The sequence below is a fragment of the Trichosurus vulpecula genome, chromosome 6 (assembly GCF_011100635.1).
Source record: "Trichosurus vulpecula isolate mTriVul1 chromosome 6, mTriVul1.pri, whole genome shotgun sequence".
In the NCBI taxonomy this organism is placed as follows: Eukaryota; Metazoa; Chordata; class Mammalia; order Diprotodontia; family Phalangeridae; genus Trichosurus; species Trichosurus vulpecula.
Window position 1 is genome coordinate 153972106 of NC_050578.1, and position 27071 is coordinate 153999176.

The 27071-nt window shown below is 42.7% G+C and overlaps 1 protein-coding gene across 2 annotated transcripts in view; it reads left to right on the plus strand.

The window, feature by feature from the left end:
- The window catches only part of HOPX (HOP homeobox), a 37444-nt gene extending 12962 nt beyond the window's left edge, over positions 1–24482 (plus strand). The window contains exons 2-3 of one of the 2 annotated variants that reach the window (XM_036764169.1): positions 13864–14021; positions 23829–24482. In XM_036764169.1, the coding sequence (XP_036620064.1) occupies positions 13878–14021; positions 23829–23906 (222 nt within the window). In that variant the 5' untranslated portion in view covers positions 13864–13877 and the 3' untranslated portion in view covers positions 23907–24482. Of the gene's footprint in view, positions 1–13690; positions 14022–23828 lie in introns of those variants that run through there. The other variant, XM_036764171.1, reaches the window with a different exon arrangement.
- The last annotated feature ends 2589 nt before the right edge of the window (positions 24483–27071 follow it).

Below are 27071 nucleotides of genomic sequence, written 5' to 3' on the forward strand. Positions count from 1 at the left end.
AGCGGGGAAGGTCACTTTATCCTTTGGAGACTCCATGTCATCATCTGTGTCACAGAGCCGGTAGGAGGAAGGCTCATTCGGAGATTCTCTGTGTTAACCACTTATATATATGTATTATATAATTATGTGATTATATGTTATAATATTTTATAATAATGTAATATATTATATATTATGTATAATATTAAAATATGTTTTATATGTGTTTAAAATCTATTTTTATATATGTACATATATAAATGGCAGCTATTATTATTATCCACACTCATATTATTGAACCCACAAATATAAATTAGCTATCAATCCAGTCCTCTATTCAAGAGGGTTTATGAGTTTGTCACCAGGAATCTCCATATGGTACATTAGCTTATAGGCATTTTTAATTCCACCTCACATCAATAGTGTGAGACAGCTAGGTAGGGAAGAAGATAGAGTAGAGTTCAGGAAGACCTGAGTTCAAATTAATTCAATTCAGTAAGCATTTATCACGGGCCTCCTGTGGGTCAGGCAGTGTGTGAGTGCCAGACCAGGCTCAGTCTCTTACTAACTGTGTGACCCTGGGCGAGTCACTTAACTTCCGTTTGCCTCAGTTTCCTCGTCTATAAAATGGGGTAATTATAGCGCCTATCTCCCAGGGTGGTTGTGCAGATCAAATAAGGTAATCATTGTAAAACTCTTCACATAGTCCTTGGCACGTGGTAGACTCTTTAAAAAATGCTTTTTGATTGGTTGGGACTGATAGGCCAGGTATGATTACATCCATTGTAGAGGTGAGGCAATGTACAGCAAAATTCAGTGACTTGCCCGAGATTCCTAAGCTAGTAAGTGTAGGAGCTGGCTCTAGAACCTTTATCCTCCGACTCTTAGTCAAGGTTATTTTTTCCTAGCTTATAGTTAAACTGCAGCCAAGCTACTGAATGTCTTCTTTCCTCACCTCCACCCCTTCACTTCATGGCTTTCTTCAAAACCCAGATCAAATCTCACCCCAGCAAGAGGCCTTTTCAGGTATCACCGTTCCTTGCTCCTACCTCCCCCTAAACACACACACACACACACACACACACACACACACACACACACACAGTGCTGGTGCCTTCCCCTCAGAGGGGAAGATAACGTCCATCTATTTTACATATATCTTGTATGCACATAGTTGTTTATATAGTATCTTATATCCATTAGAATGTGAGTTTCCTAAGGCCAAGAACCATGCATAAGTTTACCTTTCTTGGAGTCCTCTGTGCTTAGCACAGTGCCTAACACAAACACAGTAAGCACTTAATAAATGCTGATTGAAGGACTGGCTGATTAAAGGGGCACAGCAAAGGGGCAATCAGTCTGAATTTATGGTGCAGTGGTCAGTACTTGCTGCAAGGACACTAGTAAATAAAAGGAACATGCAAGATTAATACTAATCAAGCCAAGCAGCCAAGCTCCCTAGAACTTCAAGCTGCTAAAACCAACGGGATTTATCACTAAGTGTGGTGGGCTTTTAAAACTGCATGGAGTCATAACCAAATCTGACGTGTTTGCTTGGCAAACAGTGGGAACAGGAGATGACATGGTTACCGATGACCAAAGGCAATGGCATGTGTTCCTCTTCATTTACATGTTGACATTTCTCTTCCTTCTTTCTTTATCAAGCAAATACAGAACATGTTTGTGAGGACACAAAGTACCTAACTCTCTTCATGTATTAGCAGGCAATGTTGTGTGTTCTTGTTTCTATTATACTAGGCAAAATGGGCAGAGTTAGGATTCTGATGTCTTCTGGCCTCACCTTATGAGCTTGAACAAACCTGCCAAATTGTTTGTGCCTTAATCAAGCCAGGATTAGGGTTGGGGTTAGAGTAAGAGGTAAGATAGGCAGCTGCTAAGGTGCATCATGTGGGGGTTGTTGGGAAGGAGGCCACAATGAGGCACCATGTAATAGTCCTTAAATACAGACTTTAGAGCCACAAAATGGATGGAGGTGTGTGTGTGTATATATGTATATATGTATGTGTATATATATATATGCACATATACATATATATTCATGTATGTATACATAGATACATATCTTTATATATACATGTGCATGTGCATGTACATGTGTGTCTGTGCATATGCAAACACACATATATGTATGTGGGGAGGGGGAGAGAGAGAGAGAGAGAGAGTGTTTATTGACGCCTTGTTTTTTACATCTTTGGAGTTTTCCCAAGTGTCTTTCTTTCTCCCTCTCCCAGAGAGACATCACATATAACAAATAGCATTTTAAGAGACAAAAAAAGAAAGAAAAAAGAGAGAAAAAAATCAACACAACTGATCAATGCTTTGAAAACATTAAAATATATTTTATGAGACATCAAGTTGGGTCTGTTACAGTAAAGCCTCAAAGTAGATATACAGGGAACACTACTTTTAGATCTTGCCTGGGGGCAGCTAGGTGGTACAGTGAGTGAGCACCGGCCCTGGAGTCAGGAGGACCTGAGTTCAAATACGGCCTCAGACACTTGACACATATACTAGCTGCGTGACCTTGGGCAAGTCACTTAACCCCAATTGCCCTGCCCAAAAAAAAAGCAAAAAATAAAATTAAAATGAAATGAAATTAAAATAGAGTCCTTCATCTGTAAAATGAAGCTTGAAAAGGGAGATGAATTCTCTTTCTTTTCCCTTCCATACTGAAGAAATTTTCTCACTGAGAAAGACAGCAAGAAAGCTCTTTTCAGAGACTGGCTAAAGGTCTAGGTGGGAGAACTGATGGAGACAACATAGACTAGGGGGAAGAATACTGGACTGTTTCAATAGCCAGCATCAGCTATGGCTCTTGGCCAAACTGAAATGGGTGATGGTTGAAATGGGTGCTACTCACCCCTTTCTCCCACCCTAGTTTACGAGGATTTCTTCGCTTTCATACTAAAGTGTAAATAACAGATGACACAGTCTCACTTGGGGAAGGGAGGAGGGACGTTGCATTTTAACAGGGATTAAATTTTAAGCTAAAGTAATGAACCATCTTGACAGAATTTCAAGCACATGAAGCAGGAGGGTGAGAGATGTAGTGGGGTTAGAGGAGACTCTGCCCCCATGATATCATACCACACTCTATTCCGAGTCTTGGTCCTGTCTCTGCCTATACTTTGGACAAATCAATTCATTTCTCTGTGCCTCCATTTCTTCATTCGCAAAATAGGGCCAGTCCTACCCTTGCCCAACCTAACAATAATGCTGTGAAGGGAAAGTAAAATTGTCTCTGTGAAAATGCTTCGAGCTGATATGTTACAGGGCTTGGAAACTCAGTTCACCCACTAAGGGACATTATTGAAGGGTATTTGATTCAACATTAACACTGTATTTGAATCCAAGGCACAGTCTGAAATATTTTCCTTTCCTCCTCTTTTCTTCCTTACTCAGTCATTTGTATTCACTGTTGTTTTCCATTGGGAATCCTGGCATTCACTAGGTTTGCCTCTAGCCAATAGTTCCATATTTGGTGTAGTTAATCACATCTTACAAATGTGGATCCAAGTCGCAAGCCTCAAGAGTTCTACAGAAAGGGAAAAAATGAAAAGAACACAGTGTCATGCCGACAAAGCATTTGGGTTTGGGTCTCAGTTCTGCAGTTGGAAAGTTTACTCCCTCCTGTGTGGCTCACAGCTTTTCCACCCCCTTCTGCTATGAACCAATGAACACAAGGAAATGCACAGGCCTGGGTCAACCACAGGTATTTATGAGAAATGAATGGATAGATGCAGTGTTGAACAGACTAGAAGAACTCACTTGGGACAGTGTGCCAATCACATCCAGATGGATTTAGACAGAGAAAGGTAAAGACCCTAGTTTCTTCATATTCCCTAGATCTGCATGTTTCTCAGTGCTCCCAGATACCTGAGCAATAGCTCGATTTAAAAAGAAAAAAGGAAAACCTTATCCTTTGGCACTAGCTCCTTTCTTGGGTTTTCACTTCTCCAGTGTCTAGAGGCATGGATTGGACAAGGGGAGCCACCAAATTGCCATTACAAAACCACTCTGCCAGCAACCCCACTGCTACTGCTGCTGCCTCCCAGCTGCTCAGTGTGGCTGGGGTGAAACCCTCCATCTCTCTGGGTTCTTTCTCTTGCGCATTTCAGAAAACTAGTGCCTTGGCAGAAAACTTCACCCTCCACTTCTGATCCTGCAAAAAACTTCCTCTTTTCCTGACCTGGGAAGAAATACAACTCTTAAGAGTCATTAGCTCCTTAGGCTCCCTCACCAGGCAGCCGTCCCAAGTCTTGGCAGAAGGACTGTTCCAGTGCAGAGTGGGTGATGTTTCCATTACTGCCACGGCCAAGTGACTATTCAGAGAGGTAAAAGAAATCAAGGAACATCTCTCCACTCTCCAGGTTATTAAGGAGAATGGAATTGTCCTGGTACTGGAGTCAGGAAGACCTAAGTTCAAATTCAACCTTAGACATTTACTGTACGTTTCTTCAACTGTAAAATGAAGATAGTAATAGCACCTACCTCCCAGTTTTGTCATGAGGATCGAATGAGATAATAAAGTCCTTAGCAGCACCTGGCATGTAGTAGGCACTTAGTAAATGCTTGTTTTCTTCTTTCCTTCCTTTCTTTCACCCTTCCTTCTTTCTAAATTTCCTCCCCTCATTCTTTCCTCCTTTTCTCCTCCTTCCTCTTTTCTTTCCTCTTCTCCCTCCCTCTTTTCTTTCTTTCCTCCCTCCCTCCCTCCTTCCTTCCTCCCTCTCTCCCTCCCCTTCCTCCTTCCTTCCTTCCTTCCTTCCTACCTTCCTTCCTTCTTTCCATAGTATTCTAGACACTACTGTTACCTAAGTTATGGAAAGTCTTCATCATGGGGGTCAGGGAGAATGGCCAAGAGAGCGTTGATACTCAGGCTTAGGAAGGGCAAAGCAAGAGACTGCCTTTGACGAATTCAAATAACTGGACCCAGATGAGCTTTATCTTTATATACTAAAAGAAATTGTGGAGAACATGAGAAGTAACAGGATTAAAGAGGGCAAATTTTTCAATAAGGAGAAAAGAAAATGGATCATACAAATTTTAGACCAGTGAATTTGTCCTTGAATCTTGGCAAAATTCTAGAATGTATGATTTGTATGTAAGGGATATGTTAATGAGCATTTAGAAGAGAAAGCCATGATCATGAAGGGGCAGTATTGCTTACTAAGAACAGGTTGTGACAGACTAACACCTTTTTTTGGACAGGGTTATTAGACTGGCAGATCAGAACAACATCGTAGATAATAGTTGGCATAGATTTTAGTAGATCTTTTAACAGCATCTCTCATGTTTTTCTTGTGCATAAGATAGGGATATATGGATTAAACGATAATACGAGTAATTTTATCTTTCAAGAAGCAAAGCAAATTTAAAAAAAAAAACTATTTATATTGGTCTTCCCCAAGAGTTCTGTAGAACTTAGCTGATTCAAGTTTTTCAGTTTATCCATTCCCCTTGACCTTTCTGCAGTCATTGACAATGTTGATCACTCTCTCCTCCTTGAAATTCTCTTCTCTCTAGGTTTTCAGCACACCCCTCTCTCCTGATTCTCCTCGTTCCTGTCAGATAGCTGCTCCTTCTCAGTCTCCTTTGTTAGATCCTTATCCAGAGCACACCCTCTAACTGGGGGTGGTTAGCAGGGTTCTGGGCTGGGCCCTCTTCTCCCTCTATACTGCTTCACTTGGTGATCTCATCAGTTCCCATGTTTCCATGGACTTAATTACTATCTCTTTGCTGAGGATTCTCTAATCTACTATACTCCCCTAGCTGGCCTCTCTGCTAACCTTTAATCTCACATCTCCAATTGCCTTTCAGACATGTCAAATTGGATGTCCAGCAGATATCTTAAGCTCAGCCAGTTCAAAATGAACTGATTATCTTTCTTTCTAAACCTTCCCCTTCTCCTACCTCCCCTTTTACTGTAGAGGGCAACATTATCCTCCCAGTCCCTCAAGCTTGCAACCTAGGAGTCATTCTCAACTCCTCCCTATCTCTCACCCCTCAGAGTCAATCTGTTGCCAAGGCCTGATGATTTCACCTTTGCAACATCTCTCCTATAATACCTCTTCTCTGCTATGATACAACCACGACTATAGGCCCTCATCACCACACCTGAATGATTTCAATAACCTGCTGGTGGGTTGGCCAGCCTCAAGTCTCTCCCCACGTCGACACTTCCTCCATTCATCCACTAATTCGATTTCCCTAAAGCACCAGTGTGATTGTGTCAGGCCTCTCCCCTCAATAAACTTCAGTGACTCCCTATCACCTCCAGGTCAAATAAAAGATTCTGTTTGGTGTTCAGTGTCCTTCATAACCTAGCCCCCTCCTACCTTTCCAATCCTTTTACACCTTAGTCCCCAAGACCGTACTCTGATCCAGTGACACTAACAACTTTGCTGTTCCACAAAAAAAGACATTCCCTCTATTGGTGCTGGGCATATTCTCTGGCTGTACCCCATTCCTGGAATGCTCCCCCTCCTCAACTAGATCTACTGCCTTGCCGGACTTCCATTAAGTCCCAATTAATCCCATCCTCTACAGAAAGCCTTTCCCAACCCCTCTTAATTCCAGTGCTGTCCTCTATAATTATTTCCTATTTATTCTATACATAGCCTGTTTGTATATATTTGTTTGTCCTCTCTCTCATTAGATTGTGAACTACTTGAGAGCAGGGACTGTCTTTTGCCTTTTTGTATCTCCAGAGTTTAGCACAGTGCCTGACACATAGAAGGTACTTAATACATGTTTATTAATTGATTGATTGATTGAATACCTGGGTATCAGAATCAATTAAATATATTTCTTAAACTGCACTTTAAATTTTGGCCTTCTTGGGAAGGTAATATAAATCCTCCCAATCTTACCCAACACTACCCCCAGTTGTATTATTAGTTGTATTTTATTAACATTTAATTATCATATTACTATTACATTATAACAATTCAGATTTTAAATGCCTAACAGCACCCATGCTACAATAAAAACTGCCTCTTTAAAGTTGACTTTAAAAATATCCTTTTCAGCCCAAATTGTTTGTACTACCTCCTAAAAACCAAACTTTTAAACTGTTTTCTTGCTGATGATTTTATCTCTTTGATATATACTCTCATTGCTTGCTTTATGGGGTCAAGGTTACTGGACTTATTTGTTTTATTTGTTTCATCTTAAAAGGGGGAAAAAGAAAAGAAAAAGCAAACGTTTGATCACCAAATATAGTCTGCAAGGACTGCATAGCCTGGGCTGTGGTAAAAGGTGGAACAGATTTTGCAGTTTAGAATGTCCACACCCATTTCCTCTGACAATTTCTTTTTCTCTTCTTTCCTCCTTCTTCATATTTTTTAGTCAATAATAAACCTTGTCCAAAAGCGGAGCTTGTAAAATTGGATGCCTGGAATTGATTCCACCTCATACCATCCTGATCAGATCAACCGTGCTAGTCCAACTAACTGGATGAGTCCCCTTAAAAGAACCAGGGCCTCCCTCATGAAATCTAATACAAAGTACTGTAACAGGAAACCAGAGAAAACTAATGCAATAAAATGCACCTGATCAGATTTAAAAACATTAGTGGCCCTTTACTTATAAACCAGGAATTCAATGACAAAGAAGGACAAAGCTAGAGCAGAAGGGCACATCATTATAACAGGGTTTTGCAGCAAGAAATGCAGCTAGATTTAGAAATGGCTGTCCTGGATTTCTTGAGCACATTGAACATTCCTAAAGGATCAGGGATTCTTCAAAGACGTCTATAGTCCTGGCAGGCTAGATGCTTTCTTCTACAAGAAAGGGCTGGAATACATGCCACACAGTTGTCATCTTTGCAAGAAAAGCACACACACACACACACACACACACACACACACCACATGCACACATACATGCACATGCACATCTACTGCAGAGTATCATCCACTCCATCTTTCAAAGGGGTTTAGGTGGCATTTGGTTCCTGCTGTAGCTTTCCTGGATTAGAAAAAATAGGGACAGCAGTTATTCACCTTCCTATATGGACCAAGCTAGTGGTTTTCAGTGGTCATTACCCTTACTTAAGAGCTACAGTAGATTTTATTTAAACTATATATCTTAGCAGAATGGCAGAATATATCTGACTTTGAGATGATCCCTAAGATCTCTACCATGAACTGTTTATATTCCTGGATAGCTTTGTTAGCTAGTCATAATCTTACCAGTTGAAGGGCTCCATGAATTTAGGGAGTTTAAGGCTCAAAGACATCTAGAAGAGGAGAGTGATCAAAGAGGAATGGGAACATTCCAACTCAGAGCTACAGCAGCTTCTCAGGGCCCCTATGCTGCCAGTCAAGAATCATTCTCACTGACCCTTTTAATATTGTTTGGGGGGAAGGATGGTTCCAACTTTATTTTATACTTCTCCCTTTTATGAACTCTACATTCCAGCCCAACTGAAGTCCCAGTTATTTATCAAATTCAAGACCACATCTCTCCTCTCCATGAATTTCCATAAGTTCTACCCCAAGCTTAGAATGCATTACATCCTCATCACCCCTCAGAAACTTTGTCTTTCTCGGAAGCTCAATCCAGGTGCCTCTTGTACCCTGAAGCCTTCCCTCACCTCCTCAGCTATTAGTGCTCTCTGCCTCCATCTTCCTTGTACATTATATTCTTGTTGTGTCCCCCAAATTGAATGTAAGCTCCCAGAGGGTAGGAACTGTTTCATTTTTTCTTTATATACCCCATGCTTTGCAAGTAATGCTTTGCATTTAAATATTTGTTGAATTGAGAGAGACAAAAGAGCTTAGGACCACAAAATTGCGGAAGAGAGAAATCCCCATTATAACCATTATGGTAAAAAAAAAGGCTACTTTTAAAATTAAATTTTATTTTTAAAATTTATTTATTTAATTTATTTAATATATTCAGTTTTCAGCATTGATTTTCACAACAGTTTGAATTATGAATTTTCTTCCAATTTCTACCCTCTCCCCCACTCCAAGATGGCGTATATTCTGGTCGCCCTGTTCCCCAGTCAACCCTCCCTTCTATCACCCCACTCCCCTCCCATCCCCTTTTCTCTTCCTTTCTTGTAGGGCAAGATAAATTTCTACGCCCCATTGCCTGTGTATCTTACTTTTTAGTTGCATGCAAAAACTTCTTTTTTGTTTTTTGAACATCTGTTTTTAAAACTTTGAGTTCCAAATTCTCTCCCCTCTTCCCTTCCCACCCACCCTCCCTAAGAAGGCAAGCAATTCAACATAGGCCACATGTGTATCATTATGTAAAACCCTTCCACAATACTCATGCTGTAAAAGACTAACTATATTTTGCTCCTTCTTAACCTATCCCCCTTTATTCAATTTTCTCCCTTGACCCTGTCCCTTTTCAAAAGTGTGTGTTTTTGATTACCTCCTCCCCCATCTGCCCTGCCTTGTATCATCCCCCCTTTTTTGTCTTCTTCCTCCTTCTTTCCTGTGGAGTGAGATACCCAATTGAGTGTGTATAGTATTCCCTCCTCAGGTCAAATCTGATGAGAGCAAGATTCACTCATTCCCCCTCACCTGCCTCCTCTTCCCTTCCTACAGAACTGCTTTTTCTTGCCACTTTTATGCAAGATAATTTACCCCATTCTATTTCTCCCTTTCTCCCTCTCTCAATACATTCCTCTCTCAAACCTTAATTTGATTTTATTTTTTTTAGATATCATCCCTTCATATTCAACTCACCCTGTGCCCTCTGTGAATCATACACATCATCTTTCCATGTAGGAATGTAAATGAAACAGTTCAACTTTAGTAAGTCCCTTGCAATTTCTTTTTCTTGTTCTTTTTCTTGATTACCTTTTTATGCTTCTCTTGATTCTTGTGTTTGAAAGTCAAATTTTCTATTTAGCTCTGGTCTTCTCACTGAGAAAGCTTGAAAGTCCTCTATTTTATTGAAAATCCATATTTTGCCTTGGAGCATAGTACTCAGTTTTGCTGGGTAGGTGATTCTTGGTTTTAATCCTAGCTCCACTGACCTCCAGAATATCATATTCCAAGCCCTTTGATCTCTTGATATAGAAGCTGCTAGATCTTGTATTATTCTGATTATGTTTCCACAATACTCAAATTGTTTCTTTCTGGCTGCTTACAGTATTTTCTCCTTGATCTGGGAGCTCTGGAATTTGGCAACAATATTCCTAGGAGTTTTCTTTTTGGGATCTTTTTCAGGAGGCGATTGGTGGACTCTTTCAATTTCTATTTTACCCTCTGGCTCTAGAATATCAGGGCAGTTCTCCTTTATAATTTCTTGAAAGATGATATCTAGGCTCTTTTTTTGGTCATGGCTTTCAGGTAGTCCAATAATTTTTAAATTATCTCTCCTGGATCTATTTTCCAGGTCAGTGGTTTTTCTAATGAGATATTTCACATTGTCTTCCATTTTTTCATTCCTTTGGTTCTGTTTTATAATATCTGGATTTCTCATCAAGTCACTAGCTTCCACTTACTCCAATCTCATTTTTAAGGTAGTATTTTCTTCAGTGGTCTTTTGGACCTCCTTTTCCATTTGGCTAATTCTGCCTTTCAAGGCATTCTTCTCCTCACTGGCTTTTTGGAGCTCTTTTGCCATTTGAGTTAGTCTATTTTTAAGGTGCTGTTTTCTTCAGTATTTTTTTCAGTATTTTTTGGGGTCTCCTTTAGCAAGTCATTGACTTGTTTTTCATGGTTTTCTCACATCATTCTCATTTCTCTTCCCAACTTTTCCTCTACTTCTCTGACTTGCTTTTCCAAATCCTTTCTGAGCTCTTCCATGGCCTGAGACCAGTTCATGTTTCTGTTGGAGGCTTTTGTTGTAGGTTCTTTGACTTTGTTGACTTCTTCTGGCTGTGTGTTTTGGTCTTCTTTGTCACCAAAGAAAGATTCCAAAGTCTGAGACTGAATCTGAGTGCATTTTCGCTGCCTGGCCATGTTCCCAGCCAACTTACTTGACCCTTGAGTTTTTGTCAGGGTATGACTGCTTGTAGAGTAAAGAGTACTTTGTTCGAAGCTTGAGGGGATGTGCTGTTGTTTTCAGAGCTATTTCAGCCAGATCTGCCACACCAGCACTCCTCCTTCCCCAAGAACCCCCAACCCGCACTGGCTCAGATCTTCAGCAGTCTCTGCACTCCTGCTCTGATCCTCCACTTAATTCCTCCCACCAGGTGGGCCTGGGGCCAGAAGCAACTGCAGCTGTAGTTCTGTAACTGCACCACCTCCACCGACCCCGGGTAGTGGCCAAACCGCAAACTCCTACCACTCTGACCCCTGTAACTTTTCCCACTAACCTTCTCTGTTGTCTTTGGTGTTTGTGGGTTGAGAGGTCTGGTAACTGGCACAGCTCACTGATTCAGGGTGCTAGGGCCCACTCCGCCTGGCTCCTGGTCTGGTTGGTCCTGCTGCCACCCATGCTGGGCTTTGCTCCGCTCTGTTCCCAGCTCCATGCGTGATAGACCTTACCCAGAGGCCATCCAGGCTGTACTGGGTTGGAGGCCTGCTTCCCTCCGCTATTTTGTGGGTTCTGCAGTTCTTCTCTGTTGTCTTTGGTGTTTGTGGGTTGAGAAGTCTGGTAACTGCCACAGCTCACTGACTCAAGGCACTACAACCTGTTCTCACTGATTCAGGGCACTGTGGCCTGTTTCGCCTGGCTCCCAGTCTGTTGCTCCACTCCGCTCCCAGTGCAGTGTGATAGACCTTCCCCATCGACCATCCAGGCTGTCCTGGGCTGGAGCCCTGCTTCCCTCTGCTATTTTATGGGTTCTGCAGTTCTAGAATTTGTTCAGAGCCATTTTTATAGGTTTTTGGAGGGACTTGGCGGGGAGCTCACGCAAGTCCCTGCTTTCCAGCTGCCATCTTGGCTCCACCCCCCCTTAAATTTTATTTTTAAAAAGCAAAAATACACTTCTCTCCTTTTCCTTTCTCCAGTTAAGGGGTAGGGGAGGAAAGAAAAACAAAAACCCTGTTACGAGCATTTATAATCAAGAAAAAAATTTCTGCATTGACCATATTGTAAAGAAATGCATGTGGTTATATATATGTATATATACATAGAGAGATAGATATGTGTGTGTGTGTCTGTGTGTACTTTCTGCACTGAGTCATTTTCCTTTCTATCAGGATTTAGGTAGTGTGTTTCATCATGAGTCTACTGGAATCATGGTTGGTCATTACGCTGATTTGAGTTTCTAAGTCTTTCAAAGTTGTTTGTGATACTGTTGTCAGTGTATAAATTGTTTTCCTGGTTCTGCTTACTTCACTCTGCATCAGTTCATGAAAGTCTTCCCAGGTTTCTCTGAAACCATCCCCTTCAACATTTCTTATAGCACAATAGTATTCCACCATATTTGTATAACCATAACTTCTTCAGACATTCCCCAGTTGATGGGTAGCCCTTCAGTTTCTAATTCTTTGACACCAAAAAAGGAGCTCTAAATATTTTTGTACATTTTACGTTTTTTTTTTTGCTAAGTACTAATCCCTTCCTTAAACTACCATCCGTCTAATTCCCCCTTCTCCTTTCTCCCCTTTCCCTCCTATCTCCCCATGGAGTGACATGTATTTCTGTACCCAACTGTGTGTACATTCTTTCCTCTTTTGACCAGTTTAGATGAGCGTGAGGTTCCATGTCAACTGCTCCACACACACTGCCCTCCCCACCCCTGCTAGACTTCTACTTGGTACCTCACAAAAAAGGCTTATTGACCATTTGTGCATTCTCGGCATTGTCCAACAATCCCATCAAGTGGATTGGGCAATTATTGTGGGGTTTTGTGGGAAAGGGCAAATCTGTGATTTCATTGAAACAGGAACTCCTACCAATGAGATGGGGACCTGCTTAGCCATTTCTATGTCTAGTGAGAAGCCCAGGTCACTGAGAAGTTAAGTGACTTGCCCAGAGACACACAACCCATGTGGGTCAGAAGTGGAAACTGATTCAAGGGGATAAAGCTTCTAGAAGGACTACTAGATATACAAATTTGGGGAGGTGGCAGCGGCTAAAGGACGTTTACAATGAAAAGACACAAACTGAAGGTTTTAGGAGCTTCCTCTCCCAGCCCCAAGGTATCCTGTCTGCGGCTCCCCGTCTCCCCAACTCCCGCTAGGCTTTTAGTTTTGTATCCCCGACACCCAGCCCTCAACACACCACTTAATGAGCGTTGGTTGTTTGGACTACTGCCCTGGTGCAAAACCGGCTAGCTTACAACTCTGACTTCTTTGGCACGTTAGAGACCTGGAACAGTGCCCACCACATGCGAAATTGATGGGAAGCAACGAAGCAAGTTCGGTGGGAAACGTCCAAAGCGTACGTTTTCTTGCTTAGTTCCCAAGCCCGAACCTCTTCCTTCTGCCGCCCTCCCTTGCTACGCGAAAAAGGCTCTGAAAGGCGGATTTATAACCCACCTCAGCCGTACTCCTTAAAGAGGAGGGAGATTTGAGTCATCCTCTTGACTCCAGCTCGCTGCCCCACGGCCAAGGCAGGGTCTGGGATAAATGCCCGGGAAGGTGAGCGGGAGGCAGGAGAAGGTTCGGAGGAGAGGACTCGGAGCAGTCTCCAGGGGCAGTGTGGACAACCCTTTTCCTGCCCAGCTGGGCCCGCAGAAGTGAGACGGGGCGGGGGCGGGGGCGGGGTGGGGAGGGGGACCTCCTACATCCCCAAGGGCTGGGCTACACCGCGAGCCGCCCAGCCCCGAGCTGGCCTTGGATCTGCGATCTGGTGTCGGGGTTTGACCGAGGTCTAGGCTCTCGGAGGTTTAAGAGCCGCCCCGCTGTCCGCGCCCCCTCCTCGGGACCCCGGGGGGCGCCCAGAGCCAGCCTTCCAGCCTGCAGTCTCACACCACCCCCAACCTGTACTTTTCTCCCCGCCTAGTGGCCGCTGGGACCATGTCCACGGAGAAAGTGAACTCTCTCACGGAGGAACAGCTGCAGATACTGGAGGGTAGCTTCAAGAAAGGGAACAAGTACCCAGACCCTACCATGCTGCTCCTCATCGCCGCCGAGGTCGGCCTCAGCGAGGAACAGACCGAGGTAAGGCTCCCGCCTCCGTGCTTGCCTCCGTGCCCGCCCCCAGGCCACGGCAGCCTCACCTCTTTTCCTCCCTCCCTAGCTTGTTTATCATCACCAGATGGCTGGTGTCACCTTATCATTTTCCACGTAACTGGCTCCCTTATCTCCTCCCATGCAGTGATCCCCGACGCCCGGCACCACCCATAACCAGTCCCTCTGGCTCCATTCCTCGTTATCACCTCCCTGGCTGTGTTTGTCCCCCAACCCCGATCTTGTCTGCCACCAATGCTGAGGCCTCTTATTCTTTGCCTTTCCTTCCACCCAAGTCAGTCATTGAACCTGTGTTTATTAAGCTCCTACTTGTGCCAGGCCTGTGCTAGGTGCTGGGGACCCGAGTACAAACGAGAAACATTCCCTATTGGCAAGGAGCTCACCTACCAGAACTCCAGTTCTCAGAAGAGCTCCTTAGAGGGTACCACATTTGCCTTTAGACGACCTTTTCCCCCCATTCCCCTTCTAAATTGTCATCTCCCTGCTCCTTACGGTCTTCCTCCTCTCTGTGTTCTCTGATTTTTCTTCCTATCTTTGCTTTCCACTTTGCGTTCCAAAGCCAAGAGCTGTGCCTGCCTCCTTTGGGCTGTCAGCCTTTCTGACAAGCCGTTTCTCTTCTATCAGTGGGTTTCCCAGCAGCAGCAGCTGTTAGGTAGTCTGTCTTTTGCTGCAGCCCTCATACTTCTGGCCATTTACATCGTCCTCAGTGTACAATCCCTCTGCTCCCTTGCCCCCTTATGCTGCACCCATTTCCAGAGCCTGATGTCTTTAAGCATACTTCTAGTGATGTTCATAGAATTGGAGTTGTAGACATGGAAAAAAAAAGCCTTTAGGCCTGAGGAAAGCTAAGCCCAGATGGGTTAAATAACTTGTCCAAGGCCACAGGGCTGCTATGTGGTAGAGCTAGGACAAAAATCCAAGTTTCCTGCCACTCATTCTTTTCAACACAACACTGCTGTACTTTACTTTAAAAATGCAAAATTGTATGTGTGTGCATACACTAACACATACATATGTACACACATATGCACACAGACAGAGCTCTGGAGAAGGGAAAGAGATTGGGGTTCAAATTAAGAAAATATTCCTGGCTGAGGATAGATAGGTGAGCAAAGGTAATTCAGTTTCAGGCCAACAAGCATAATTCAAGAACTAACTAGAGGTAAAACACTGGGGTAGGTGTTGGGGATAAAATGATAAAATGGAATATACTCTGCCCTCAGAAAAGGCATTTGGGAATAGGGTAGGGAGATAAATTTATACATATAAGAAAAAGGTATTCGAGAGACTGAAAGAGACCAAAGAGAGATCAGAGAAAATGTTCTGGGGATATTTGAGGAAAGAGAGAATACTAACTGCTGAAGAGATCTGGAAGGGCTACCAGGAGGAGATGGGACCTGATTGGAGCCTGGGAGAAACATAAGGAAGGTAGAGATATGGAGGAAGTGTGTTTTAGACATGGCTGATGATTTGAGCTAATGCATGCATGTTGTTTTTATGTTATGACCAACCATAAAGTTGCAAAGACCCATGAGTCATCTAATCAACATTTTATAACATCATTACTGAGGACCTAACTAGTCCCTGTGACATTTGCCTAATGCCTGGTTCATTTTCTCCAACTACCACCAACAGAGGAGCTGAGCCTGCATGATTGGGTTACCTGCCTCCCAGGGTTACTCAAAGGATCAGAGGCAGTAATAACAGCTGAGTCCTTTGTCACCATATTGCTTTGTGTTTCTAGGTGCTGTAGCTGTGGAGAGATGGACCTGGACTAGTTGCCCCCTAAAGTCCTGTGATCTGTTTACAAATCTCTATGCCTTCCTCGAAGTTGTTTAGTGCAGAGGATGCAAACAGCTACTTGTGACTGTAGCCTGCCTTTTAAGAGACTCGTCTAAGTCAATCAATTGAAAATATTGGTTAGGTACCTATTAGGTACCCAGGACTGTTGGAGCAGTGGACAATCAATGCCCCACTCATCCATCTGTAAAACAGGAAGAATGAGATTGAGCCATCGGGTGACTGTTTTCTGGGGGTTGTTTACTTATCTTGATATCTGATTCCATTTACCCTTCAGCCCTAAATGATGATCAGTTATGCATGATAATAATAACAGCGGACATCTATGCAGAGTGGTGGCAGTTAGGTGACAGAGCGAAATGCTGCTGCTGGATAAGCTGGAAGCCTTGAGTTCAAATCCTGTTTCACTTACTTCCCTACTTGAAAAACTCTGGGCAAGTCACTTCATCTCTGCCATCCTCAGTTTCTCTGTCTGCAAAATGGGAATAGCCGTAGCATCTACCTCATGAAGTTGTTGTGAAGCTCAGAGGAAAGGGCATGTATAAAGTGCGATATATAGGCTAGCCATTAGCATTAACAGTCCTAAATCATTTCATGGTCCCTATTAGACTGTGAGCTCCCCAGAACATGATTTATTTATTTATTTATTTATTTATTTTTAGAATGTCTGCCTTGGTTTTCTTTGTAACCTCAGAGTTTAGCACAGTGCCTGGCACATAGTAGGTGCTTAATAAAATGTTAGGCAACTGACCCGAACCTCGCAGTAGTCCTGTTAGGTATGTCGGAAGTACTCTTATCCTCATTTTATGAATAAGGAAAGTGAAGCTCAGAAACTAGTGAAGGCCTGAGGCAGGATTCCTACCCAGATCTACCTGACTTTAGGCCCAGCACTCAATCAATTATGTCAAGCTTCCAGGTCCAGTAATAATGTGCGGGGAGATACTGCTTCATCTCGGTGGTGAAGTATAAAGAGGCCGGTCTATTTCATTCTGTTTTACAGATGGGGATGCAGAAAGACCAAGCAGGGCAGTGATTTCCCCAATGTCACACACTGACTCAGTGCTCAACTCATCCTAGATACCTCCTGGGTGCTCTATCAACAACTGTCAATGGATTTCTCTCAGAATCAAGGCTATATTTAGTAAATCCAGACTGGCGTTAGACAATGTGCCCATTTGCCAAATTTATCCTGTTGTTTATTTTCTTACGTGTGGGTCAACAAGAAAACTATTTGAATCTACCTTTAGCAGATAGTCTAGCTGTAACATTGATTGAAAATGATTTTTGATAATTTAGTCAACAGGCATTTATTAAGTACCTACTGTAGGCCAGGCACTGGGGATATATATATAATAACACAAGCTAAAAAACTTATATTTTCCTAAGAAGGAGCCTGATGAAATTAGACTGTTTTTTTTTTTTTTGAAGTCACAAACTCTGTTTAGAAAAAAAAATTACTATGGAGGCAAGGACTTTCCTTTCTCCTAGAGATAGGTTCTGGGTCTGTGTTTGTACAGTGTAATGACTGAGGTACCCTTCCCATCTCTGATAAGCTCACATTAAATGATCTATGTCCCTTCCCCCCAAAATACATATACTTTTGACCTGTCAGTTCAATTAAATACACATTTATTTAGGGCCTGCACTGGGTTCTGGAGATACTAAGACCAAAGAAGTGACCTTTTGGCACATGCCTTAAGAAGTTTACATTCTTCTGTCACCCCCTCCCCAGACATTAGTTACTTTATCTGTAAAATATAGATAATGATGAGTGGAGGCATCTTGGTTGGTATAGTTGAGGAGTGCTGCACCTGGAGTCAGAAAAACATAGGTTCATCTTCTCTCTTAGACATTCACTAGTTATGGTGTCCCTTTATCTCTCTCAGCCTCAGTTTCCTTATCTGAAAAGTGGGTAAAATAATAGAACAGAGCTGAGGGTTTTATAAGCATTAACTGAGAGAACACTTGCAAAGCACTTAAGGTGCTATGCAAATGTGAGCTTTCCTTGTGTTGAGTATCCTGGTTTGGTGAAAATGGAAAGAGTTTGTGTGAAGACTAATTGTCAAAAGAATAAGCTGTATAGAAATAAAATAGGATCTTCTGGCCCCCTTTCTCTACCCCTTGCCCTGCAAACTAGTTGGCATGACAGAAATAAGTTAACCATTTCCTACCCTCAGAGGAGTGGTGGGAATAAGTGACTGAGTAATAGAAAACATTCCCCAAAGATGAGGTAGTTAAATGGTCATCTGGAAGGAAGGGTTGGTGAACTGGCTCCCCCAGAAGGACGGGGGAGAAAGTGCTTAATACAGTGCCTGGCACATAGTAGGCCTTTAACAAAGGATTATGACTGCCTGGCTAGTTATGAAAAAGCGGGGAGGAGCTTTCTCCCTTGATAATGGAAGCTCAATTGAAAGCTTCCTACCTAAGACAGCTGTTCTCATCATAGAGTGAAGAGAACAGAATATTTGCACCCTAACTCATGCTGCATGCAAATTCTATAGTATTCTCCTTCACAACTCCCGCATGTAGGATAACTGGCAAGCCAGGCTATTAAAAAATTCCCAAATCATACTGGAAAATGGTGGGTTGAAATGAAATGAGAGAGAGAAGGAGGAGGCATGATTTCTTTCATCAGACATCCCAGGAAGATAATTTATAGACACAGAATCTAAGAATTGGAAAGCACCTCAGGGTCCTGCTGCCCTAGCCCCTGCCCAAACAAGAATCCCTTTACAACCTAATGTATGCACAGGAGCATTTTGGAAATGTTTAAGCTCTATATTTGTGTGACCCCATATCAAATTCAATCTACCCCGCCTCTTTTTAACCGTCCTCCAGTTTCCTATACTTTGTTGTGTTCCAGATGAACTGTGGGCTTATAAAAATGTACTATGAAGTAACTCTGTGTCCATCATACACTACTACATTGTATGTATCTGCTGAAAAGATCGCTCCACTTCCTAGGCCTTGCCCCTCCTCTGCCCCCGAATCTGAAATAGTAGTTCCATTGGTCTAGGCAAGCTGCAATGTCCTGGCTCCTCCCTTCACCTTCTACATAAAGGGGAGGAAATGGATTGGAGCGGGAGAGATGGAATATGAATGGGTTCGAGAGATCCAGAACCAGAAAGGGGTTACTGGCCACTAAATGCATTATATTTCTGTGTGTTACTGAGCAAGTAATTTAACTTCCTTGGGTCTCAGTTTCCCCAGCTGTGAAATAGGAATAATAGTAACACCGAGCTCACAGGATTGTTGTGAGGTTCAAATGGGATGATATTTGTAAAGTGCTTCTCAAACCTTAAAGTGCTATGGAAATGTTAGCTATTAAGCATAACACAGCATTTTGGTCCTTGGCTTCCTCCAGGTCCAATACCCTAGGCAGGGTCCCCTCCCACTACCTTCTTGAAGAACTTTTAACTTCTGCTGCCACAGAATAGTGGGCACAAGGAGACTGATTGCTGCCTACCTCTCTGCCTGATTGTTTTCTTTTCTAACATGGGCCATCAGGAAGCTTTGGGCGCAGGTGAGCCCAGAGCAAAACCTGGTCCAGGTTACAGTGGTCTGTCAACAGCTGTTTTCCTGGGGTAATAGCCCTTTATATATGTTACCCAATTTGATCTTCACAAGAACCCTGGGAGGTAGGTGCTATGATTATTCGCATTTTAAGGTTGAGAAAACTGAGACAAAGAGGTTAAGTGTCTTGCCCAGAATCACATAGCTCAGAATTAACTAAGGCAGATTTTGAACTCAGGTTCTTCTGACACCAAATCTAACACATTCCTTGCAGGGGTTTAGGTGGAGGACCTTCTCGATCTGTGCTACCACTATCCCATTTTACAGTTGAGTAAACTAAATCCCAGAAAGGTAGCAGTGTTAGGAAAAATTTGTCCAGTGTCCTAGCGGGACTTCATAGCATTGAGGTTCAATCTCAGACCTCAGATCTCAACTCCAAATCCAGTGTTTTTCCCCTCATGCCACACTGTCTACCTTTCCTTTGTTTTGCTTCCCAATATACTTGTATAACAGCCCCTTTTCAGGGTGGGAAAAAGATTACAAAGCCCAGGGTCTTTAGTGACTTAACCCTTTTAACAAGATAGCCAGTCTGAGTCATGTCTGAATGACTGTTAACACATGCACATGTTTCTGTAGTAGGTCCCATTTCCTCAGGAAGTGCTGTTTCAGACAACAACTATTTAGTCTGACAAGCTAATTCAGGCTCATGATTTCATGAGTTATCCTCTTCCATCGATCACTTGAGTTTTAAAACAAGTAGCTTCTGGAAACAGCGCTAAGGTGATAGAATAACTAATGATCTGGCCTTGAGCACAGAGTAAGTATTTGGGAGCCTACGAATAATACCATAGGCAGGTGCTTACTCAACTTAACCATGGGGCCAGCTCTTAGCCCAGAGCCATTCCACCCCAGAGAAGAGAACACTGGGTTATCACTGAGTCATCCACACTAGAGCAGGGGTTCTTAACCTGGGAGCTATGTACATAAAAAAGCTCAATAACTGTATTTTGATCTAGTTGGTTCTCTTAGGTTCCCTATGTATTTCATGCATTTAAAAACATTATTTTGGAAAGGGGTCCGTAGTCTTCACCAAACTGCCAAAAGAATTCATGATATAAAAAAAGATTGAGGACTGCCCTGCAGAGTTACAGATTTCTTATTCCTTATCTTCCCTATTCTATGTTATTTCCTCTCTTGCCAAGCTGCCCCAACTACATCGTCATAATGGGCTAGAAGTACTTCTTTAATGAGGGCAAGGAAGAACTTTGTGTACCCATGAGTTATCTCTCAGAGATGCTTCCTCCAACTGCCGGTAGGAATGTCAGGGTGAAGGGAAGAGACAGGAACCAGGACAGGAGATGAGAGAGATAAGGGGCCTTGCATAAGAGTCTCTACATAAAAATCAGTGGTCCTAGCTATATAATTAGGAATATCGTTTCCACGTGATTCCCATGGAAGAAATGAAGCCCTTATTTCACTGTGAGAAACCAGAGCTATTTTATCATCATGAAAATAAGAAAGGCTTTGTTTTCTAGGTGAATTTGGAGGTTGCTTCTTGTCAGAGGACTTTTGTAAAGGCATTTTGCTTAAATATCTATAGGGCAGTAAGGCAGAGTCCCCTGCCTACAGTATAAAATAGATGTGTATCAGTTAACTTTTCAGTACCCAGGAAACTCTCGAGTCTACAAATTAAGAGGAGTTCCCCCTCTATATCCAGTCCATCTGCATCAGCAGGGGAATTTCTACTCTGTGACTTCCCTATAAGTTCTAAGTCTAGATGACACCCATTCCCCTCCCCCCCCCCACTCAACACCAACATCAACATCCAGGTTAAAACCTGCTGGGTTAAATCAAGTGGAACTTCACAAAATCCCAAATCCAGTAACCCAATCTTTCTCTTTTTTTCAAGTAGGTATGGGGAGAAAGAGCTGGGAAATGAATTCTCAGCAGACCCTTGGGATGTAGAAAAGATCTGGTCTTTCTTTTATTACCAACTCAAACCCAATGTAACTGTCATTGTCCTGTAGAGAAGGGCCCAGCACTTTTTTTTAAAACTCCTCTCAATACTTTTGGGCCCAGTCCCAGAGCTCAGTGAATTTGGAAGTTATATCAATGCAAGAGCTGAGAAACAAAGCTCTGCTTTTGGAAAGAGAAAGATGTTAGTGAGATGTAAGATGCAGCTGAAAAAAAAATGTTCTTCATAGGTCCTTTCTGGTTAGAGTGTCTAACTCTCTTCTTCGGAGTAAATAAATCCCTATCAGTGGCTAAGGGTATTAAGGACATGCATTTAGGAACAATCAAGGGATAGATTTCCCTACCCAGGGGATGATGGAACACAGAATAGCCTGGTAAGGCCAGGAACCACAATCAGGATCAATTTAAGTGAGTAATTTAAGTAATTTGAATCTCTTCTGGGTGGGGAGGAGGGGAAGCACACAGGGTGTTTTACTGGGGACGGAGTCTGAGGCGCTGCAACTGGCTTACTAAATTTCAGACTCTCTTGATTTCCAGATCAACCATCATAACAGTTTTGGTATTGAAATAAAAATGCTCTGTAATTTTTTGGGGGGCAGTCAGTGGCTAGCTCATGGAACCACAACTCTGGCCCATACTAAAGTGGCTACTAGTTGATGCAAATTGGTCATAGTCTGCTGTAAGAGCCTAGAGGGTGCCTCTCTACAAGAAAGCTAATTAAACTTCATTGTATTAAAGTGGGTCATGGTATGAAAAAGGATCCTCCAGCCCCCCAATACTTAATATTCCATGTGTGTGCATAGGTACCATTCTCCATCTGTAAAACTTGGTCACTTTATTCAGCTGCAGTTACTTGAGGTCTAATTTAATTAGGCCTTCTCTATTAAAGAACTATTAAAGAACCCTTCCCCCCACCCCTGAAAAAAACAAAAAAGCTATTTCAGGGAAACTGGGCTACTCCAATCTCATATTAGGGCATGGAATCAACAAGAAACTTTAATATTTAAATTTAATTTTTAAATTAATTAAATTTAAATGAAATTAAACCTTAATATTAGAATTTAATAAAGGCATCTCAATATTCCTGAAGGAAAGCATCTTATGTATTGGCAATGGAAATTCTGGTTAAGAGCTGGGAAAAGCACTAGACGTCTCATGGGGGCTTTTCCCTTTCAGTCAATAAGATTAGTGACTCACCTGTGTTCATCTATCTTTGGGCCTTCCTCAGGCCTAGTACAATGCCGCCCAGGTGGTAGGCATTTAATAAATGTCTATTGAACTGAATGGAAGTGACGGGGCAGCCCTCTTGAGCAATCTAAAACAGAAGACTAGAGTCACTTAACTGTCCAGTTACTTCACTGATTCCTGATGGACTCCCTCCCCCAGGTGTGTGCAGATAACAGCCCATCTCAGTCTGTTCTTATGTCTGATTATTTTTAATTATTTTTTAAATTTTTAAATTATTTTTAAATCTGTAAATCCGGGAGGCAAGCCACTCCAGAGACGCAGTCCTAGGCCCTGAGTTCACGGGGCCTTTCGCCTGCGTTATTACCCCATTTTGTCCAATACAGGTTAGCCCACACAGTCAGTTCACAAATACAACTAGTCTTTACTACACTGTGAGAATTCTGGGGTGCAGACTAGTTAGGGGCAAATTTCTGATAAAAGTTGAAGTGGATGAAGTTTGAGCTTTGGAGTTAGGAAGATCTGGGTTTGGATCCTGCCTCGAGCACTGATGAGCAGCTGTGTGATACCAGCTCATCTGCCCTCTCAGATCCTTAAATGGAGACTATGTTAGCACCTACCAAGCAGTATTCTTATGAGGATTAAATAAGATAATGTATATGAAGCAGTTCATAATTTCTACGGTGCTACACAAAACAGGAACTATCCAATCCCTCTTTGGCAGAGGTTTAGAGCATTCAACAATCCTTTCCACAGCTTTCTGGTTTCCCCTGGCCTATCCAGTTCCCAGGGCTCTTATCTACCGCTGAAGGGTCACTCTTCTTCTTACTGGACTTTCCTTCTTCTACTCCAAGCTCAATCCTAGCTCTCTTGGCTAGATTCTTAGACGCTCCAAGGTGTATTTTTTATTTGTTTTTGTTTTCCCTGTCTGGGCACAGCTCTGCTCCCGACTTTCCTTTGGCTTCAGGTTAAAATGGTTATCTTGGCCATGACCACCTGAGCTGCCACTTCACCTCTGTCCCTCTGGACCCTACCTACCCACTGGAAATCTCTGCCTAGCCCTTCATCTGATTGTGGCCACTCAACCCTTGAGGGTGCGTGCTGGCCATTTATAGAATTAAATCGATTTGCCTGCAAATAGCAGATCTTAAATGTTTTGGTAGTTAAGGGAAGGGAGGTCATCCCACGAACACTTATTCCCCCTCCAGCTATATCCAGACCGATAGTCACCACGTTTTTTGCAAATGACTCTAAATGATTCGCAGTTTCTTTTGGATAACTGTAGTTTTGTGCATTTCTCTCTAGCAATGGTTCAAGCAGCGCCTGGCTCAGTGGCGGCGGTCTGAAGGCCTCCCCTCAGAATGCCGTTCTGTCACAGACTGAGGAGAGTGACTAGGAGGCCTCCATCTTCTCCAACCACGCCATGAAGACTGTCTATTATTCCCCTCCCGGGTTTAGTCAAGATATTTTTGTTTTGCAGCTATTTAACGTGTTTTATTTTTTAAATGTATGTAATATAAATAGAAAAGAAGTCATATAAAGCTCTCTGCAACTTAAATATAACAAATGGCTTAGCTGGCAAAGTAATGCAGTAGGTGGGCTCGGATTCCATAGCTCATGGACAGACCATCTTCACAGTTGCAGTTTACTCTTTACTTATACCTCGAAGCAGCAGCAGTGGCCTCCTACCAGCGCCTCTGGTGAAAAGAAAGCTGGGGGTGGGGGGAGGAATGCCTTCCAAGTCTGCTTTACAAATTAATTTTCCATATGTTCAGTTCAACCAAGTGGATTCAGTTAAGTATTCTCAAGGCACCTAGATGATGAAGCAGCTTCCGGGACACTGGCTGCATTAACTTGGACAAGGCCCAGTTAGGTGGGAAGAGCCCAGAAAGCCGACAGCAGTCTAAAAAAAAAAAAAACTAAAAGGAAACCGAGAGTAACCCCGAATTAATTTTATTTAAATGCATGGATTAGATTTATTTAGCTAAATAAAATAAACTTATTTTTTTCCTGAAATGATGTTATTAATAAAACCATAATTTTTTGTTGGAAACACATCAGAGTTTTGTAGCATTGTATAGATTTTTAATGGGACAAGTAAGTACATGTGTTTGTGGAGCTCAAGACTGGAATCATCAAAAAGGTAACCTTCCAGGGTGGTCAAAGCTCTTCACCTGGGCCCTCTCAGTGGAGAATTTTCCCTTACATGATCCTGAGCTTGTGGTATAGAAATCAAAATCTTCTGTCCCTTAAAACCCCATCCTACAATCTGAGAGGCCAGAGAAGACTGACCACTGAGGGTGCCAGAGCGGTGTTGCGGGTGGGACAACACACACTTCACAAGAACCAGGACTTGCAGGTAATTAACAAAGAAATGCCAACATTAGCACCCCATTTCCTTGACTCTTACAACATTTCTAGGAACTTTCTCAGGATGGGGAGCGGTACTCTTTTTCTAGCTAGTTCTGCTGCAAGTTCAATCAAACTTTTTTTGGTGGGGGAGGGTGATGTGTTTTTCTACCTGGGAGTTTCAGGGAGTCTTTGGGGGTTTTAATCTGCCACTAACATGCTGACCAAGAGACATTTCACCTTCTAGTTTTTCAAGTCAACACACAACACACTCTGGATAAGAGCCCCACATATGAGGATTCCTGTTTTATGGTGTGGAGTTTTAAAAAGCCCCCAGCACACCTCCAAACCACCATTTAGATGCACAGACTGTGTTTCCAGTTATTTAGACTTTAAAAACCAAAAATACAAAACATTTGCATTTAAACAGAATACAAATGTTTACAAGAGCTTATTAAGCATGCTTGGCGTGCTTTTAGCTTGTATGCCTTCAAGTAATTCATCCATAAACAAATGTACTGGGGTTTAAATTGAATAGAATCTCAGATCTGGCATGTTTCCCTGTGCAGCCCCATCAGTAGTATTCAGACCATCTGTCTGTGCACAGGGCTGGGCCCTGGCGTGCCCTTTGCAGAAAACAGGAGAGTGACAGAGTCTTGGATAAGCACAGAATGAACACGACAAACACCTGGCATTTAGAGAATGTCTGATATTTCCGAAGCACTTTCACATGTCTTGGCCTCATAGCAGCTCTGTGAGATATACAGGACAAAGTTTATGATAAAAAAGAAGAAAGCAGTATATATATACAGGTTCAGTGATTGGCCAAATGCCACATGATGAGTGAGAAGCAAAACCTGGACTAAAAGCCAGAATGCTTTCCAACGAAGTCCAGCCATCTAGTTGGGAGTGGAGTTGAGCACTTGGAAAGACGAGAGGAGAAGGCTAGGCAGGGCATCACAGTTCAGGAAGGGCATCCTTTGTCACCAAACCTTTGCTTGCTTTGTTTATTTGAGCAGAAAGGTCTGGGAATTGTGCCCTTGGCTGGCACGTGATGAGGAAGGAAGGAGCATTTCAATGAAGGCCCCTTGTAACAGAAAGAAGTCTCTAGTGTAGTGCTCCTGGGATCTGTCCCAAGTCCTATTGCTATTAAACCACAACTTAGAGGAAGGTACATGCAATTTACTTAGCATATTTGCAGAAGCCCCAAAGCTTGGAGGGAAAACTTACGCTGTTTGAGCAAACCATTCTAAAAAATCTGGACAGCTTACAGTGATTGGTTGAAGCTAATAAATTTAATAGAATAAAGGTAGCAGATGTATCTGAGAAAATATGAAATGTACAGGTATAGGATGGGAGAGATATGGCTAGACAAGAGTTTATGTGGCAAAGGCCTTGGGCATTCAGCGGAATCCACTCAGCTTTGGAACACCCATTTTGAGGCTGAGTGGTCTTGACTGGTGAGTGTAAACTCACCTGCCCATTCTAGATAGCCAGCTCCTGACAAGAACATCCTTCTCATTTTGTCCAGTTGCCCGTTGGCCATTTTTCCATGTTCCCTGCTGCCACCTCCCATTTTCCTTCTACCACCCATACTTTCCACTTCTTGCTTTGGGCACTGTAATCAAATTACTACTACTATTACTTCTATAAAGACATATCTGTCAACTGCCATGTGTATCAACCATTACTCCCCAGACCCAAACTTCCTTCCCTGGCTGTTGTTGAGCCATTTAAGTTGTGTCTGACACTTCGTGACCCCATTTGGGTTTTCTTGGCAAAGATACTGGAGTGGATGGTTGTGTCCTTCTTACAGATGAGGAAACTGAGGCAAACAGAGTTAAGTGACTTGCCTAGGTTCACATAGCTAGTAAGTATCAGAGGCTGGATTTGAACTCAAATCTTCCTGACTCCAGACCCAGCATTCTAACCACTGCATCATCTAGCTGGCTACCATTCCCCTATATGTGTTGTCTCCCCTGAAGAATGAAAGCTCATTTAGGATAGGGACTGCCTTGTTTTTGTATTTTGCCGTAGAGAGCACTAGGAACCCAACATGGCACGCCCACCCATCCACACAACTAACACAATCCCTAACTCATCAACAGCTCACATGAAACTTCTATTGAATTAATCTTGTCAAGCAAAACCAAAGGAATTGTTACACCTGCCTTTAAAAAAATGCATGAGTCACTTGGA